This window comes from Alosa sapidissima, chromosome 15, assembly GCF_018492685.1.
Source record: "Alosa sapidissima isolate fAloSap1 chromosome 15, fAloSap1.pri, whole genome shotgun sequence".
In the NCBI taxonomy this organism is placed as follows: Eukaryota; Metazoa; Chordata; class Actinopteri; order Clupeiformes; family Clupeidae; genus Alosa; species Alosa sapidissima.
This window is the reverse complement of record NC_055971.1, coordinates 22826068-22841142: the sequence shown is the minus strand read 5'-3', so window position 1 is coordinate 22841142 and position 15075 is coordinate 22826068. Positions and strand designations below refer to the sequence as shown.

Sequence of the window (15075 nt, the reverse complement as noted above, 5' to 3'; positions counted from 1 at the left end):
CCAGCCAGGGTAAGTTCACCCCCCAGCACATCTGAGTGCAAAAGGGGGAAGCAATGACATAATTGCTATTGCCCTCAAGTGACACTGGTGTTTTACCAATCTCTGATCCTGCTAAAAATTCCTGGGCAGGAAATTTCAATCCAATTCCTACTCTGGCATAGCATATGATTAGTGCTATGGAACTTGCAGTCTAAAGATTGTTATGCCCAATGGACTTATCTGAAATACCACCGACTTTAGAAAATACATGATATTGATTGAATTAATGTTTTCGAATTTCGATAAAATTTCGAAAGTTAATGGTAGGCTACTTGAGGTCAGTCCACTGAATGCAGACTATCTCAGCGAGTGTAACATTTTATGTGGAAAATCTAAAAAATAATAAAATTGAAAGATCTAAATGGAAGGCAATTGGCAATGTCAAGCTCATCAGTTGAATCAGCAAAAGGTGGCGCAGTTTCGCCTCATTAATGTCAATCAATGTTATATTGAGGTTTCAGTTTCAGTTCCGATGAAGTGCAAACATAGGTTATTTAACACGCTAGCCTACAATGGAAAACAACGACAACAACGAAGAAACTGTTCTCTGTGGAAACTGGTATGTCTGTGTTTAGTTGTAGCCTATCATGTTCGACTATGTTTGTCGGCGTAGCTTATACTCTGTCCAGTGACAATATTGTACAATTTTAAAATGTTCATTTATTGTGAAGTATCTTGGTAGGACCTATACTGCAAAACTGAAAGTGAAGAAAGGAAAACAACGCTATCCTGACTTCAGAGAAAATGTATTTAAGTGTAAAACAATCTTTACTGAATGTTACTGTTTTGTATTACTGTATGTCAAAGTAAAAAGGACATCGCGAAATCAAATTTCGCACTTCATGAGCCTCATTGTAGACGGTTCTTATGTGTCTGCCCTGACTGCGATGAGCCGGTTCCGCGAGAACAGCTCGAGGAACACCACTCAGAACAACACACCCAGGTAGGCCTACATAGTCTGCTTTTAACCGAAATGTGCTATATTAGCCTAAGTTAGTGGGTAGTAGAGAATTTGGAATTTGATTTCATGTGTTTTATGATTATCTGAACAGGTTAATTGCTCCAAGTGCAACGTTAAAGTGGAACGCTGCCACCTAATGGATCATGAGGTATGCTAGACAGGTGACTTGGCGTAGCCTAAGCCCTATCCCAGATCTCATAACAACCAGCATGACCCTCCACAGTGGCACATTCTGGCAATCACTGTATAAAGATAGCCTACAGCAACCAATGATTGTAAAAAAAGGAAAACCAGTAACTTTGTAGGCCCTATACAATAATTGGTGACAGTCATCATCGCCTTTCTCTCTCCAAGGACGTGCAATGGAAAGGCACACCATTGTCCTGACTAACTTGGCTCCATCTTGTTTTGCTAATTAGCTGAATGGCTTCATAGTGATTTCATAACATCATTTGTGTTTGGCATCAACTTATGACAAAGTCCTCTTCAAATAACCTTGTCCAAAATTGACAATAAATCAGTTTGATTAATTTAAGTTTGAATCACAGCTACTTTTAGGTCTACCTTCAACAAACGAAGATAAGAGAATTGTCAGGATTCACTATGTCCTGTAGAATTAAAAAAAATCTGACAGAAGTGTTTCTTCTTTACCAGGCAGATGAGTGCAAGGAGAGGTTGGTCAGTTGTGAGTTTTGCCAGCTGGAACTCCCTCTGTCCCCCATGGAGGAGCACACTGTGGCCTGTGGTAGCCGGACTGAGCGCTGCTTAGACTGTGGCCGCTATGTCACCCTGAAGGACCAGCTCCGTCACGCCAAGATCTGCTCCTCTTCAGCGGCATCAGCAGATGCTATCACTGATGAGCAGAAAGCTGCAGCTCACGACACAAACAGTTAAGTACATATTCAGTGAGTTCTGTCATTTGGTCAGGTGCACTTCATAGTTTAGCTTAGCTGTGATGTCGTAGGCTATTTTGTGATTTTAGTCCAAGGATGAAGACATTAGCCACAAGTGGCCACAATTCTGAATTTTACATAAAACGTACAGTTTGCAAGTAAAGGTGAATATCTTTACTTGGCTTCCAGTGAATTTATTGTCATTTGTTTTCAGGGCCAACTCTAGCTCTTTGCTGGAAATGCAAAAGTTCTGTTTTATCAGAATGCCTAGAGGAGCATCTGGTAGGCCCAAATGATAGATGTTGCACATTTACACCATATCATTAGGTTTTTAAAAATCTATCCTTCACCTAACACTGCCCTCCCCCCTTCCAGTTTCAGTGCACCTCCCCCACACTATCCGAGGCCCAGGAGGACGAGAGAGATGAGCGGGCCTCAGCCCCGGAATCAGACTCAGATTCTGTGCTCCGTCTGTCTGATGTACTGAAGAGAGGAGAGGATCTGGACCAGATCAACACCTGTCCCATCTGCCACCTGGCTTTGCCACGTAAGACTCTCAGCTGGCACGTGGTAAGGAAATGTTTAAGGAAATGTCTTTTTGTAGGTGGTGGTTTAGTTTTTGCTGCAATGATTATAGCTGAAGAAAAGAAGATTAGAACTTGCTGGTTCTCCTATGGATGATCTCAATGTGTTTGGTTCACGGTAGTCACTGAAATACTTTCATGGTGAAACAGATGTGGTGACAAGGCCATCTGTTTTCTCCCTTAGAAAAAGTGCAAAATTTTTGAACATCTGAAGTGCACTGAGATCCATAAAAGGAAGTGAAATGTAGGTGAGTCCACTGAAATATATTCACTACCTTATGATTATTAAATTAGTTGACAATCACAATGGTAAACCTTCAAATGTATATTTCCTTTCATAGGATGATGCGCCTGATGACCCTACAATTAGTGAACAAAATGTTCCTTCCATCTGTAAAGTACTTAGAAACGCTCACGCTAACTCACTTATGTTTGAAATATGTGAGCATTTAACATAGCCTAATGTTAGAAATTTGAAATATAAGATGGTTGTGATATCAATTCAGGAAAAAATAGAACAATAAATACAATATACAAATAAAATTCACAGATACGTTCAAATATTTTCATGTATTTAGGTAGTTAAATATTTTTCAAAATGTTTGTTTCAAACGTTTAAAATGTAAAATGTTGTTTACATTTCCATGACATCAATAAAGTTAATGTAAAGCATCAACTTTCCACCTTGTGCTTAAATCTAAACTCCTTTGAGCTTTGCACCACTATGAGGTCACAGATTGTTCATCTGATGTCATAGTGACAGCATAAGCCCTCATGTAATCATGTATTGACAATCATAACGCAACCCTATTGTTAACACCTCTGACCGAATGTAATTCGGAAAGGTGTCTAAACTAAAAGATAGCTTTAGTCTTGACAAAAACAGTCAGGTAGGTTAAGCAGACTGTACTGTAAGCAGGGGTAGCTATTGCACTTCCAACAGTGTCTTTAGGTTACTTAACAATTCCCCTGAGGACTGTATGTCTTAGTGAAAATCATCTGTAACCAGCCTACTATTTGTCTCTGAATGGAGTATCTTGAAGAAGGGGAAGTTCTTTCAGGTGATGACTGCGACACTCATGGACATCGGAATGGGGAAGAGGGTGAAACTGAAAAAATGAAGTTAGAGAAGTTAGAGGAGGATAAAGAATGTGGTCAGTTCATGTGGTCCCTCCTTCCAGACACATGTCTGCGGCAGGTGTTCTTGCACCTCCGTGACCGGGACCGGGTGCGCGCTGCCCTTGTGTGTCGCCAGTGGCACCACGTGGTGCGCTCTCCGTCCCTTTGGCGCGTGCGCACCTTCAACTTCTCAGGCCGCGTGTCACGAACCCACCGCTCTGAGATGGACACGGCCGTCAACTTCGCCAAGACGTACGGTGGCTTCCTGGAGGACCTTGAGATCCGCTTCTCGCACCCCATCAACTCCCTGGTGACGCGGCGCTTCCAGCAGACCATGCGGGCATTCCTGTCTGCCCTGCGCAAAGCCCGAGGCCGCCTGCGCTCCCTCACCGTCAAGCACATGGACCTGGACCGCTCGGCCTGGTGCCGTAGCGTGCGCAGCAGCCTGGTACGAAGCCTGACATTCTACCTGCGCAGGGAGGGCTCTTACCTGAACTACTTGAACCTCCGAGGGGCCCGGTTCTACCTGCTGCAGGGGCTGGAGGTCCTCGAGGCAGTCGCCGCGGCCCAGCAGCACGTGCACCTTGGCCGACGTCCCGGATTGGCAACCCTGAACTTGGAGGATTTTTTCTCCCAGTCGCTTGCTGTGTACAACAGCCCTGGCTTCGCTGAGGTAATGTGCCGGTTTAAGGGTCTAAGGTCCCTCACGATTAACTACAGCTGCATGTCAGACCAGCTACTGGAAGCTCTGGCGGTGGCCTGCAAGGGTCTGGACAACAGCGGATCCCTGCGCTCTCTCACGGTGCGCTGCCACATCCATGAGCCACATGGCCAGGTGATCTGGGGCAGTGCCTGGTCCAACTTGGCCAAGCGCTGCCCAGACCTCCGTGTGCACATGTCTGTGGAGCGAATCCTGAGCCTGGAGAGCCTGAACCGCATCCTGCTGCATGAGATCCCCTTGCGAGACCTGAGCCTCACCAGCTGCTACTTCAGTGAACAGGAATGGAGTGCCAAGCCTGCTCTGACCCAGGTGGTGCCCTGTTATAGACATAACTTACAGGTAAGACGGAGGCCCAAACATAACATGGATTAAATGCACCTGGACATACATTCACAGACATTCATTTAGCAGATGTTTTTTATCCAAAGCAACTTACAAGTAGTGAACATGCAATTCATTCATTAGTAGGCAGGGAGGCAAGGAGACGTAATACTGCATGACATTCTAAGCTACTCTGGTCAAGACCACTTTTATCAAATCAATAACATATATATCTCAAGGGTTTCCCCATAGACTTGGCGAGATAGCTCTATTCTGCAGTTCCTTCACAAATAGAGCAGGAAGGTGGGCAAAAATTACCCAAAGGGACAGCAAGAAAGCTCCAACAGACACCGCATTGCATTCAATAACCAAGCGAGAATAATTAAACATGAGTTGAGGGGGGTTTGAAAGGCTGAGAGCCACACAGACAAAGGTGGATGGTGGTGGGTGTTAAATGCAGCTCCCAGCCATGTTATTAACAAGGCGGCTGATGAATGAATGAGAAGCGGCATTAAAAAGTCTGGTCCGACTTGTGCTGGAATTGAATTGGTAGGCATTATGAGTCAGCTGCACTGACAACCACTCTGAATGATGTGACTTGCACTGCGGCTTGCAATGCTGCAATGTTCAATATGTGACCAGGGGAATCTGAACAATGTCATGTCTAAAAGATAAAATTGTATTCAACATTTAAAACATACATTGTGTTTTGCGTTCTGAAAGCATATTCTTTTTCTTTTCTCTCTCCTAACAGAAATTGAGTCTGGACTTGAACAACAGTCATGAGCAGGTTGACGAGGAACTAATGGAGTTGATTTTGATGTGCAAAAAGTTAGTCTACTTAAAGGTCTGGGCCTTCCTGGACATCAGCTTCCTAGAGAGGCTCATGCAGAGTCGGATAGAGAGGAAATGCATACTCAAAACCATAAAAGTAAGATGCATACTCAAAACCAGAAAAAGTAAGACAAGGGGCAGTGGCTGTCATATAGAATGTGTTTTACGATGACATTGTACTGAGTGGTCATCTTGACTGGTGTGCTAACTTGGCAGGTGCGAATCTACACAAACAAGTATGAGACCCAGGAAGAGGACAATCAGCTGGATCAGATTCACCTACGCTACAGGAAACTCATAGACACTGAGCTCAACTACTTCGCTATCTCCTACCCCATGCTCTAACAGCACTGAGAACCAGCCGGAGCTCTGAAGCCCACTACAGCTGCACTTATCTCTTAGCTGTAGGCAGACATTACAGATGTATTTAGAAAATTAGATATGTTTCATGGACTTCAATTAAGATCTATTTGGCCCATGCTATAAATGTAAAATATTGTGCATAAATAAAATGATCATGACCGTGAACAACCCCAAATAAGAAAAAGTTGGTTCTGTAAATGTTTAGGATATAGGATTTCAGTTGCTTAACAGTTTGAAGTATTCTTAACAGGGCTGTCAAAATAATTGATTAATTTCGATTAATTAATTTGGCAAAAAAAAAACTGATTAAAATAATTAGTGCAGATTAATCGATTCCGTATGACCCCGAGCCATTCTAGTCAGTAAAAATTAGAATGATAAAAAATAAAGTGTTGAAAATAAAGTCCTCTGCGATGTCTGCAGCAAGGAATTTGCATATCACCAGAGTTCATCAACTCTATAGTCGCACATCAATGCAAAGAAATAAGTGACATTGAGGGGAGTGCTAATTTATTTTCATTGTGTCCCCTAGGTTATATCTGTGGCCTGAAATGCCTTGCATGTGAAAAAAAAACTTCTTCCCGAAGCACTTTTGAATTTATTCCCTCAGCATATTAGGTCATATCGTAGATTATTATGGAAATTATTTGAACAGTGAAAATAATAATAAAATAGTTTTTGAACTTTAATGTCACTTATGCTGATTATTCAATGATTCATTTGAATTTAAATATTTAAAATACTTTCACAGTAAAAATTATATATGCGATTAATTAATCACAGAGTATGTAATTAATTAGATTAATTTTTTAAATCGATTGATAGCCCTAATTATGACTGCTGCTAGCGAAGCGGTCATATAGGGATTGTCAAAGTCCCCTCCCCCCCGTCATCTACTTCCTGAATTTTTGGTCAACGATACCCGGGACACCGAACCACCGGGGCACATGAAATTTGGTGGGTATGTAGCCCCACTAGACTTTTACGGAAAAATTTCGTTTGGTCCCCGGGGGCCACTCCCCCACCGCGCTGGGCCCCCGGGGACCAAACGACCATTCCTAAATAACTACCTGAACCGTGCCACCAAGGATGAAGAAATTTTTATGGTATGTTGGTCTCAAGGGCCCACATCAACCTAGCCCATAATCACTCATTTGTGATTTGCACCCCCCTGGTAAAAAATGAAAATGCAATATCATTCTGCTTTAATCGCCCCTCTCTTCAGTTAAGATATTCAGAACTGCACCACATTTTATGTGTATGATTTACCTGACATTCTCTGGGGGTATGCCAAGTTTCGTAGAATTTTAATCCATGGGGGGGGGGTGTACATTTAGTGTACATTTAGTGACTGTACACTCATTGGCCTGTAGATGGTGGTGCACACATATACACATGCACACACACACACACAGGTACGCACATACCATCAGTATCGGCAATTACAACGGCCGATACATAATTACAAATTCAGTAGGATTAAAGGAAAACCAAATATTCATCATAATAATTTGGCTGCATTTCCAGTATTAGCGTCACGTAGTCGTTTGTCCACCAGATGGCGCATCGTTGCAGTGAGACGTAATTTTGTTGGAAGTTAATCTAAAGTGGGTTGGAAAGACACTACGCTTCCTACAAGGACAAGATTAGTTTACCGCTGAGAACGTCTAATAAGGGTAGGATGATTTCTGCATGACATGTAATTCCCATTTCTTCTTGAAGCCGAAATAAATCTGCGATTGTTTATCGGACATGCTTGGTTTTTACGGCAGGTAGGCTACATTAATCTTAAATTATATCAATAGCCTAGAGTAGGTAAAATAATCTTACCGTTAGCATTGGTTGAGTGATAGAGGCCAATTTGATTATTGATGTATTTGTAGAAAACCATAAATGCGGTTATAGGCTACCAAGAAAATTGATAACAGCACTAATTGCATCTTTCGACTGTCATCTCATTTGCTTATAACCATAACCTAGGTTACTAACAGAAGCTAAGTGAGTTAGCCACAACACGTTCGCTACGTGATGGTTTTCTAATGGAAAATATAGGCTACCTGAAAGATAACCTGATGATGCATCCTAAACACCGGGCTGGGACATTTAGCTCAAAGTCTCAAAAAGCATCTGAGTCAACGTTCATTCCCAAACACCCATCTAGGCTACTTCAATCCTCTATTTTCAAAGGTGATTCAAGTAAGGAAGAGCATGGCTTAAAGTAAAGTAACTAGGACTGAAATAAATTCGTCAAAGTGAATAATTTGTGTCAACTCGCCGCAATGTAGATTTATTAACGCACCCGTGATCTACATCTCCATTTAAACCAAATGTTTTAGAGCGTACGTTGAGAGATGTATCCAGGGCAGGGCTGTACCTACACATATTTGTTGCACGTGCTACAAAAATCATTCTTTGCGATGGATGATTTAGGATGGCTATACCGTGAGACTGAGACGTTTTTTGTTTGTTCGAAGTGCGTGTTTAGGGTGTGAGAGGGGAGTCGATGTGCTTTGATTCCAGCTTGGTAGTAGTAGTCTATGCCAGTGGTTTTCAAAGTGGGGGCCGCGAGGGGGTGCCAGGGGGGCCTCAGCAAGTTGGAAGGAAAAATAAAAGAAACCAATAAATACATTTGAAAAATGTAAAATATACCTATTACTATGAGGGTTGTTATACAATGCCATTATAATAATTTGTCGCATATCTGAACATTATATTTTCCATGATAATGACTGGGAGTAATAGTAAAGTGATAGCTCTCATATAGCAGAAAGCCCCAAATGCAGTTTTTACACACTGTATGCTCCATCGCGAAGTGCTTGTGGCTAAAGTAATTATTAGGATTAGCTTAATGTATTTTTACATTTGCCGTAGTATTGTCGATGGGTTTAATAAAGGGGGTCCTTGGCCAGAACCTAGTGGTATTTGGGGGGCCTTGTTGTGGAAAAGTTTGGGAACCCAAAAAACATGTGTGTGTGAAGTATCCAAACAATGATAACGCTTTCATTATGGCTGCTTTACCCATAGACCTTGAGCTACTGTACAGTGGGTTGGGTAAAGTGTCGCGTTTCGTGATTCACACAGCTGCGTGAAATGTATTACTATTAATATGCAAAACTATTAACTTTTCGCCAAGAGGTGGCAGCTTAGCTTGATACTGTAAGCCATTGGTTCCCAAAGGAGATTTTATTTGGGTCGCCAGCATAGCCTAGTGACAATTTATGTTGTGTAGTATAACATAGTTGCAAAATGGGAACATGAATCAGCATATTATTTGCACAAACAATAACGGACAGTAGCTCTTCAACTTGGCCCGTTAAAATGTGTATGCAGTCTAGCAACGCATTTCATGAAGGCCCTTTTGGACATGTCAGTTATTTGCACCACCTGGGTAAAACGGCATTTTGTTTTAGACTACTGGTATTTAATTTGTGCATTGACAATAAAGCTGAATATCATATGAACTAGATGACTAAACTATATGTAGAAGAAGAAACATTCACAAAAATCCATGACATGACCTCTCTTCTTGATAGCTGTTGAAAACTGCATGGAACTGAGGGATTGTTTTGTTTAATAATAAATAAATAAATACATTATGCTGCTACCTTCTGCTTTTCCCAAATATAATGTAGCCTACAGGTTTACCTTTCATCAGTCCAGTTGCAATGGATGGACTGTGATGAACTGCCCTACTTGTGATTGTTTAGATATTTTAAAGGTTTTATAACAATGCTACACATTTTTTGGCAAGTGCTACAAATCTATTCACCTTTGCAGCGCCAGTAGGCTACTTTGTGTGCGGCCCGCAAACACACATTCAAAACAAGCATACACAAAAGTTTTTTTAAGAGTGGGGGATGGAGTAGAAGATGGAGACAAATTCATTAATATGATTTAATTTCACGGAATGGATGTACAGGACTGAGCGGCAGTCATATTTTGTACCGCTATGCGGTACATCTAGTTCTTAATCATGTTTTTCATTCCATGATGCACCAAATTTGACAGGTCTGGACTATAGACAGGCCATTTTAGCACCTGGATTCTTCCTCTATGAAGAAATACTGTTTAACAGTTGGAATACATTGTTTTCCTTAAATATTCAAGGTCTTCCTTAGAAAAAAGCATTCCGAATTGATTGTGCCTTGTCAGATGTGCAAGATTCCCATGCTGTAGGCACTAATGCACTAATGCATCCAAGTAAAGGTTGGTTGCTTGGAAAGGCCCTCTCCTCTTTATTTCCAAAATTGATTTCCAAAAAGAATGGCAAATTCTGATTGGTCTAACCACAGGACTCTTTTCCATGTTACCTCAGTCCATTTTAAACAAGCTCAGGCTCAGATAAGACGGTAGTATTTTCTTTATCATGCCTCGATACAATTTTGGCTGCAGTTTTTGAATTGAGTATCAAACTGTGCACATAGACAACGGTTATCAGAGGTTTTCCTGAGCCCATACAATGACAGGTATGGAAACAGGTCTGGTTTTGATGCAGTGCCATCTGCGTTCCAAAAGACCACGGCCATCTACTGTTTTTCAGCTCTTTCCCTTGTTTGCCATGATTTCTTTGGATTCTCTGAATGTTTTAATGATATAATGTACTGTGATGAACTCCCCAAATACTTCACAAGAGCATTAAAATTACATTGTTTTTATCATTTGTGCACACAGCTTTACAGAGTGATGAATACCCCTACATCTTTACTTCTAAGAGACCCTACCTCTCTGGGATGCTCTTTTTCATACCCAATTGTGTTGCCAGTTACCCGAATTAGTTGTGAAACATTCCTCTTTTTGTTTTCTTTATCATTACACAACTTTTGCAGCATTTTGTTACCCCTGTCCCAACTTTTTTTAGAACATGTTGCTGGTATCAAATTCAAAATTAACATATATTTTCCATGAAATAGTCAAATGTGTCATTGTCAACATTTTATATGTTGTGCGTGTCCTTTTTGCAACTAAATATGAGTTTAAGAGATTTGCAGATTATTACATTCTGTTTTTATTCACATTTTACCCAATGTCCCAACTTTTTCTGATTTTAAGTTGTAAAACAAAACCACACAATCTGACTTTCTCCCCACATTTCATGATGCATAACTTTCAGCTTTATTGCAGTAATTCCCATCTTTGTAAATAGAACCTGAGCATTGCTTATGTGTACTGTGATATTAGTTGGCTCCTCCTAAATCCCCTCCTCAAAAGTTGTGAATGACGATTGGCTGGCGCAGCTGGGTGCAGATGACCTCGTCGATGTACAGGGAATGGACCTTGACCTGGATCTGCTCCTCCAGGGCCAGCTGGCTGCGGGCCAGCGCGCGGAGCTCCATCTCGGCCTCCCACAGGGCTTCCTGCAGGCTGAGTCCAGGATGAGGGGGAGAGCAGGCAAACGTTTAGAAAACAATAAATGCCAAAGGGCATTTCTTTTAAAGCGAAAAAAAAAAAAAATGTTAGTATTTTGATCGAGAGCTTTCTGATCCTCTGCTCACCTGTTGATTTGGCTGGTGAGCTCCTGGACCTCTGTGAGTAGCTGGGATTGGGCCGAGTCGTGACACAGCTCCACGTCGGGCCTGAGGCTGCGTGCTGTGAGCCGAGCTTGAGCCACTTTCAGAGGGCCCTCCTTATCTGCCATGTTCACACGCAGGGCCTCCAGGTTCCTCTCCTGGCTGGCCAACTCAGCCAATACCTCAAAAAGAGAGAAACAATGTGTTAATACAAAAGCAACACAAGCTTACTACAAGGGTTACGTAGTATGGAAAAGAGTAGCCTAAATATTTCTTGCAGCACTGAATATTTTCAAAAATGTCATGATCTACATGGTTCACAGTTGAGTAGTCAAACAAAACAGATGAATACTAGGTAAAGATTTCTCTCCTAACTTGAAGGTTTTACTATAAATAGAGGCCATTGTGGGTCATAGAGGGTGCGAGTTTGACAGCGTACTTTGCCAACAATGCAAGCGCACTGTGGCCAGAGTGAAGTCAGATGCACAAAGTGGTCAGAGTTAGGCCAAAGTTAATTAATAAAAGATAGATAGATCAGAATTTAAAACTGGTTGTATTTGATTGGTTTATTCAATTTTCACTTAAAGTATAAGTATAAGTATATATACTCTTTTGATCCCGTGAAGGAAATTTGGTCTCTGCATTTATCCCAATCTGTGAATTAGTGAAACACACACAGCACACAGTGAAGTGAAGCACACACTAATCCCGGCGCAGTGAGCTGCCTGCTTCAACAGCAGCGCTCGGGAGCAGTGAGGGATTAGGTGCCTTGCTCAAGGGCACTTCAGCCGTGGCCCACTGGTCGGGGCTCGAACCGGTAACCCAGAGTGTCCAGAGTGCTAACCAGTGGGCCACAGCTTCCCCAATATATGAGATATCGCCCATTTCAGAGTTCCCGCCCTGACATAGTTTCCCCCTACCTATATTGCCGTCAAACTCGGGCCCTTAGTCTTCTTGTGAGGACAGAAATGGACTAAAACATCTTGTGGTCACACCTTGCTGAGATGGTCCTCCAGTAGGGCTTTGGCACTCTTGGTCCTCTGCACGTTTATCCCCAAAGCGGCACCTGTGGCCTCATGCTGCAGGGACATATCTGTGGCTGTCTGCTGCAGCAGGCTGTCCACCAGGGACCGCAGAGACACCGAGTTGGTTCTCTCCCTCTCAGCTTTGCAGATGTTAATGTCAGAGAATGCCTCCCACTCGTCCGGTGTCACTGTGTTACTGCGGACAGTGAATCCAGCGCATAAAGATTAAATGTTGACACCATATTCTTTGGAAAAGTACAAAGTCAAATAAAGACCTATATTTAGATATATTGCTACAATTTCTTAGTGAATTGATTTTATACTATTGAACCACTCATAAAATATATGGTGCAATTTTATCCACACACTTAACAGTGGACTCTGACTGACCCCTGCAGGCCAATAGGGTACAATGCCACAGAATTAACACAATAATATTAGAGGTTTGAGTTTTGCAAGGGAAGCCTGTTTTTACCTTGCTGGACCAGTCTCCAAGACTCCAGCTCTGCTGTCAATCTTTTGATTGGTGCTGGTTAGGATGCTGCATAAATCATCAATCTTCTCTGCCTGGAATTTGCCTTGCAGATCCTTCTCTAGATAATACTTTGCTGATCGGTTGAGCCTGGAAATGCACAGAATTATGTGTTAGAAGAGATGAGATACCAATACTCTGACTATAGTTGGTAAAATAAAGCTCAGGTTCAGGTGAAATGTTGTGATTCGTAATTATCAGCAGAATGAACAATCCTCACAATTTCATAAAACAAAAATAATGAAAATACTGAAAAGATCCATTTTATTATGCAAATCAAAAATGCATATCATACTGTGTGTCTGCACAGATAGCTCATGGCATCACTGAACTAATCCTCTCACCTGATCTGCTCATTGGTCTGCTCCAGAGTGCGCTGAAGGAGGGTGGTTACACCCTCGATCACCTCCTTCTCCTTCATCAGCTCTTGCTCTACCTCATCATGCACCAGGTCAATACCCACCCGCTTCTCTCTGGAACAGTCAGTCAGGCATATGTTGAAGTGGATGGGTTTGCATTGGGCTGTGGCTACATCAGACAAACATTATGTTGGCTCACCTCTCTGCAAGACACTGCACGGTGACTTTCAAGGGCTGGAAGCAGCTCTCCAGGGCTCTCTGCACTCTGCTCTTGCTGGTGATTAGGTTCTCAGTCTCGCTCACCACTTCATTCAGCTTCTTGTCCAGCTCCAGTTTCCAGAATTTGATGTCATGGATTCTCTGTTCTTCATAGTTTAAAGCAAGCATGGCATAACACGTCTATTTCACCATCTATCATCACCAGTAATATAGAGCATTTTCTATAAATGGTGAAAACGTTTGGTGCATCAAATGCAAAAATGAAGTTGCTTACCCAATCTTTTACTGGCCTGATCTTGCATATGTTTGGTCGCCCTGTCACACTGCTCCATCAGTCGCTGCGACTCCACAGTGAGACGCTCAGAGCGGGCTCGCTCTGATTCTGCATTCCCACAATGAACGTTGTTGGCGTGCTTCCATTCGTGGGGTAGGAATTTAGGTGGAGGTTCGATCAGCCTGGACATCCTGTTTGGAGAACAGATTTAGATAGTGTTCAAAATATGCGTATGCTCACAATTAAATGAAGTGCCTTGCTCACAATTAAATTAAGTTGATATGTGAAACCGAGACAGAGGGAATGTAGGGTCAAACCCAACAAAATAACAAATTGAGGTAGAAAAAGGTGGTCTAACTCAGTGTTTCTCCAACCTTTTCAGACCAACAACCACTTAACCTAGCAAAATAAATAAAAACATACAGAACACCTACTTGCAGTAATTCAGAACTCTGCAGTCAGGATAGTAACAGACACAAAGTCCACAAGCCAACACCTGTACTGTTATAGATACTGGCTACCGGTTACCCAGTAGGTCCAGTTTAAGATCCTATTAAGGCCCTGCATAACCTTGCTCCCAACTCGCCGACCTCCTGGAAAGCTATACCAGTTCCCGGTCGCTGCGATCCTCATGAGCTGGTCTGCTCAAGGTGCCCAAGATGAACCTCAGCACCATGGGAGAGAGAGCGTTCTTCTATTTGTTTTATCTGTGAAGTGACCTTGGGTGTCCTGAAAGGCGTTTTAAATAAAATGCTGCTGCTGCTGCAGTATAGGCTACACGGTACTCACTAAACCACCTTGCTTATTGTCTTAACCTTACTTGTTGCACATACAAGTTGGTTCAATATTGCAAAAAACTCATCAATATTATATTTTACCACGTCTGCTTGCGGACAACTTGGGATAGCTTTAGGACCACCAGTGGTCCTCGGACGACACTTTGAGAAACACTGATCTTAACTTATAATATTTGACTTCGCTAAACAGGCTAGAGCTAGTAACGTTACTTCAGTTGGCGTTCGATAGAAATCTAGGCTAAAGATGTCCACCGTTCATCAAAAATAATCCTGTCATTCCCTTTAATTCAAATAAGGCAATGGATCCAACATATACACAATAAAATACACAACCTACCTGACCACACTGATTGGATTTGCAGTGCTGTAACAACAGCGAAGTGTTTTGTTGTGTCTACAATGTTACTTGCAGCACTTGGCTGTAGAGTTCCAGGGCAGATAAACAAACGGTTGTCACGGTAACGCTTCCTAGCGCAGAGAAGATGGGGCGTTCTTTTGAGATCAGTCAGTGCCTAGGCCGACGTAAG

General features: G+C 42.3%; 3 protein-coding genes across 4 annotated transcripts; 2 read left to right on the top strand and 1 right to left on the bottom strand.

The window, feature by feature from the left end:
- Positions 1–493: 493 nt before the first annotated feature.
- On the top strand, positions 494–3153 carry xaf1 (XIAP associated factor 1). Of its 2 annotated transcripts, none has more exons than XM_042063634.1 (8): positions 494–598; positions 847–982; positions 1092–1148; positions 1655–1889; positions 2108–2175; positions 2269–2463; positions 2662–2721; positions 2819–3153. In XM_042063634.1, exons 1-7 carry the CDS (start codon positions 552–554, stop codon positions 2716–2718), a joined length of 795 nt encoding a protein of 264 aa, XP_041919568.1. In that variant the 5' UTR covers positions 494–551; the 3' UTR covers positions 2719–2721; positions 2819–3153. The 2 variants fall into 2 exon arrangements, with proteins under 2 accessions (XP_041919568.1, XP_041919567.1); XM_042063633.1 differs by having other exon boundaries at positions 2662–2725.
- Positions 3154–3263: 110 nt separating this feature from the next.
- LOC121683794 (F-box only protein 39-like) lies at positions 3264–6032 on the top strand. Its single transcript, XM_042063629.1, has 3 exons — positions 3264–4656; positions 5393–5569; positions 5689–6032. The coding sequence occupies exons 1-3, from the start codon at positions 3505–3507 to the stop codon at positions 5815–5817; spliced, it is 1458 nt and encodes a 485-aa protein (XP_041919563.1). The 5' UTR covers positions 3264–3504; the 3' UTR covers positions 5818–6032.
- A 4891-nt stretch (positions 6033–10923) lies between these two features.
- On the bottom strand, positions 10924–15016 carry tekt1 (tektin 1). Its single transcript, XM_042063631.1, has 8 exons — positions 14886–15016; positions 13752–13942; positions 13458–13623; positions 13244–13372; positions 12843–12989; positions 12338–12563; positions 11328–11524; positions 10924–11196 (listed from the first exon to the last, which is right to left on the bottom strand). The coding sequence occupies exons 2-8, from the start codon at positions 13939–13941 to the stop codon at positions 11037–11039; spliced, it is 1215 nt and encodes a 404-aa protein (XP_041919565.1). The 5' UTR covers position 13942; positions 14886–15016; the 3' UTR covers positions 10924–11036.
- Positions 15017–15075: the final 59 nt, after the last annotated feature.

Coding starts and splice junctions, on each gene's coding strand:
- xaf1 (XM_042063634.1), top strand. CDS start 552: ATGGAAAACAACGACAACAACGAAGAAACTGTTCTCTGTGGAAACTG. Junction 983..1,091: donor ACTCAGAACAACACACCCAG/GTAGGCCTACAT, acceptor TTATCTGAACAG/GTTAATTGCTCCAAGTGCAA. Junction 2,176..2,268: donor AATGCCTAGAGGAGCATCTG/GTAGGCCCAAAT, acceptor CCCCCCTTCCAG/TTTCAGTGCACCTCCCCCAC.
- LOC121683794 (XM_042063629.1), top strand. CDS start 3,505: ATGGAGTATCTTGAAGAAGGGGAAGTTCTTTCAGGTGATGACTGCGAC. Junction 4,657..5,392: donor GTTATAGACATAACTTACAG/GTAAGACGGAGG, acceptor CTCTCCTAACAG/AAATTGAGTCTGGACTTGAA. Junction 5,570..5,688: donor GCATACTCAAAACCATAAAA/GTAAGATGCATA, acceptor CTAACTTGGCAG/GTGCGAATCTACACAAACAA.
- tekt1 (XM_042063631.1), bottom strand. CDS start 13,941: ATGTCCAGGCTGATCGAACCTCCACCTAAATTCCTACCCCACGAATGG. Junction 11,525..12,337: donor TGGAGGACCATCTCAGCAAG/GTGTGACCACAA, acceptor TCTCTTTTTGAG/GTATTGGCTGAGTTGGCCAG. Junction 11,197..11,327: donor CTCACCAGCCAAATCAACAG/GTGAGCAGAGGA, acceptor TCCTGGACTCAG/CCTGCAGGAAGCCCTGTGGG.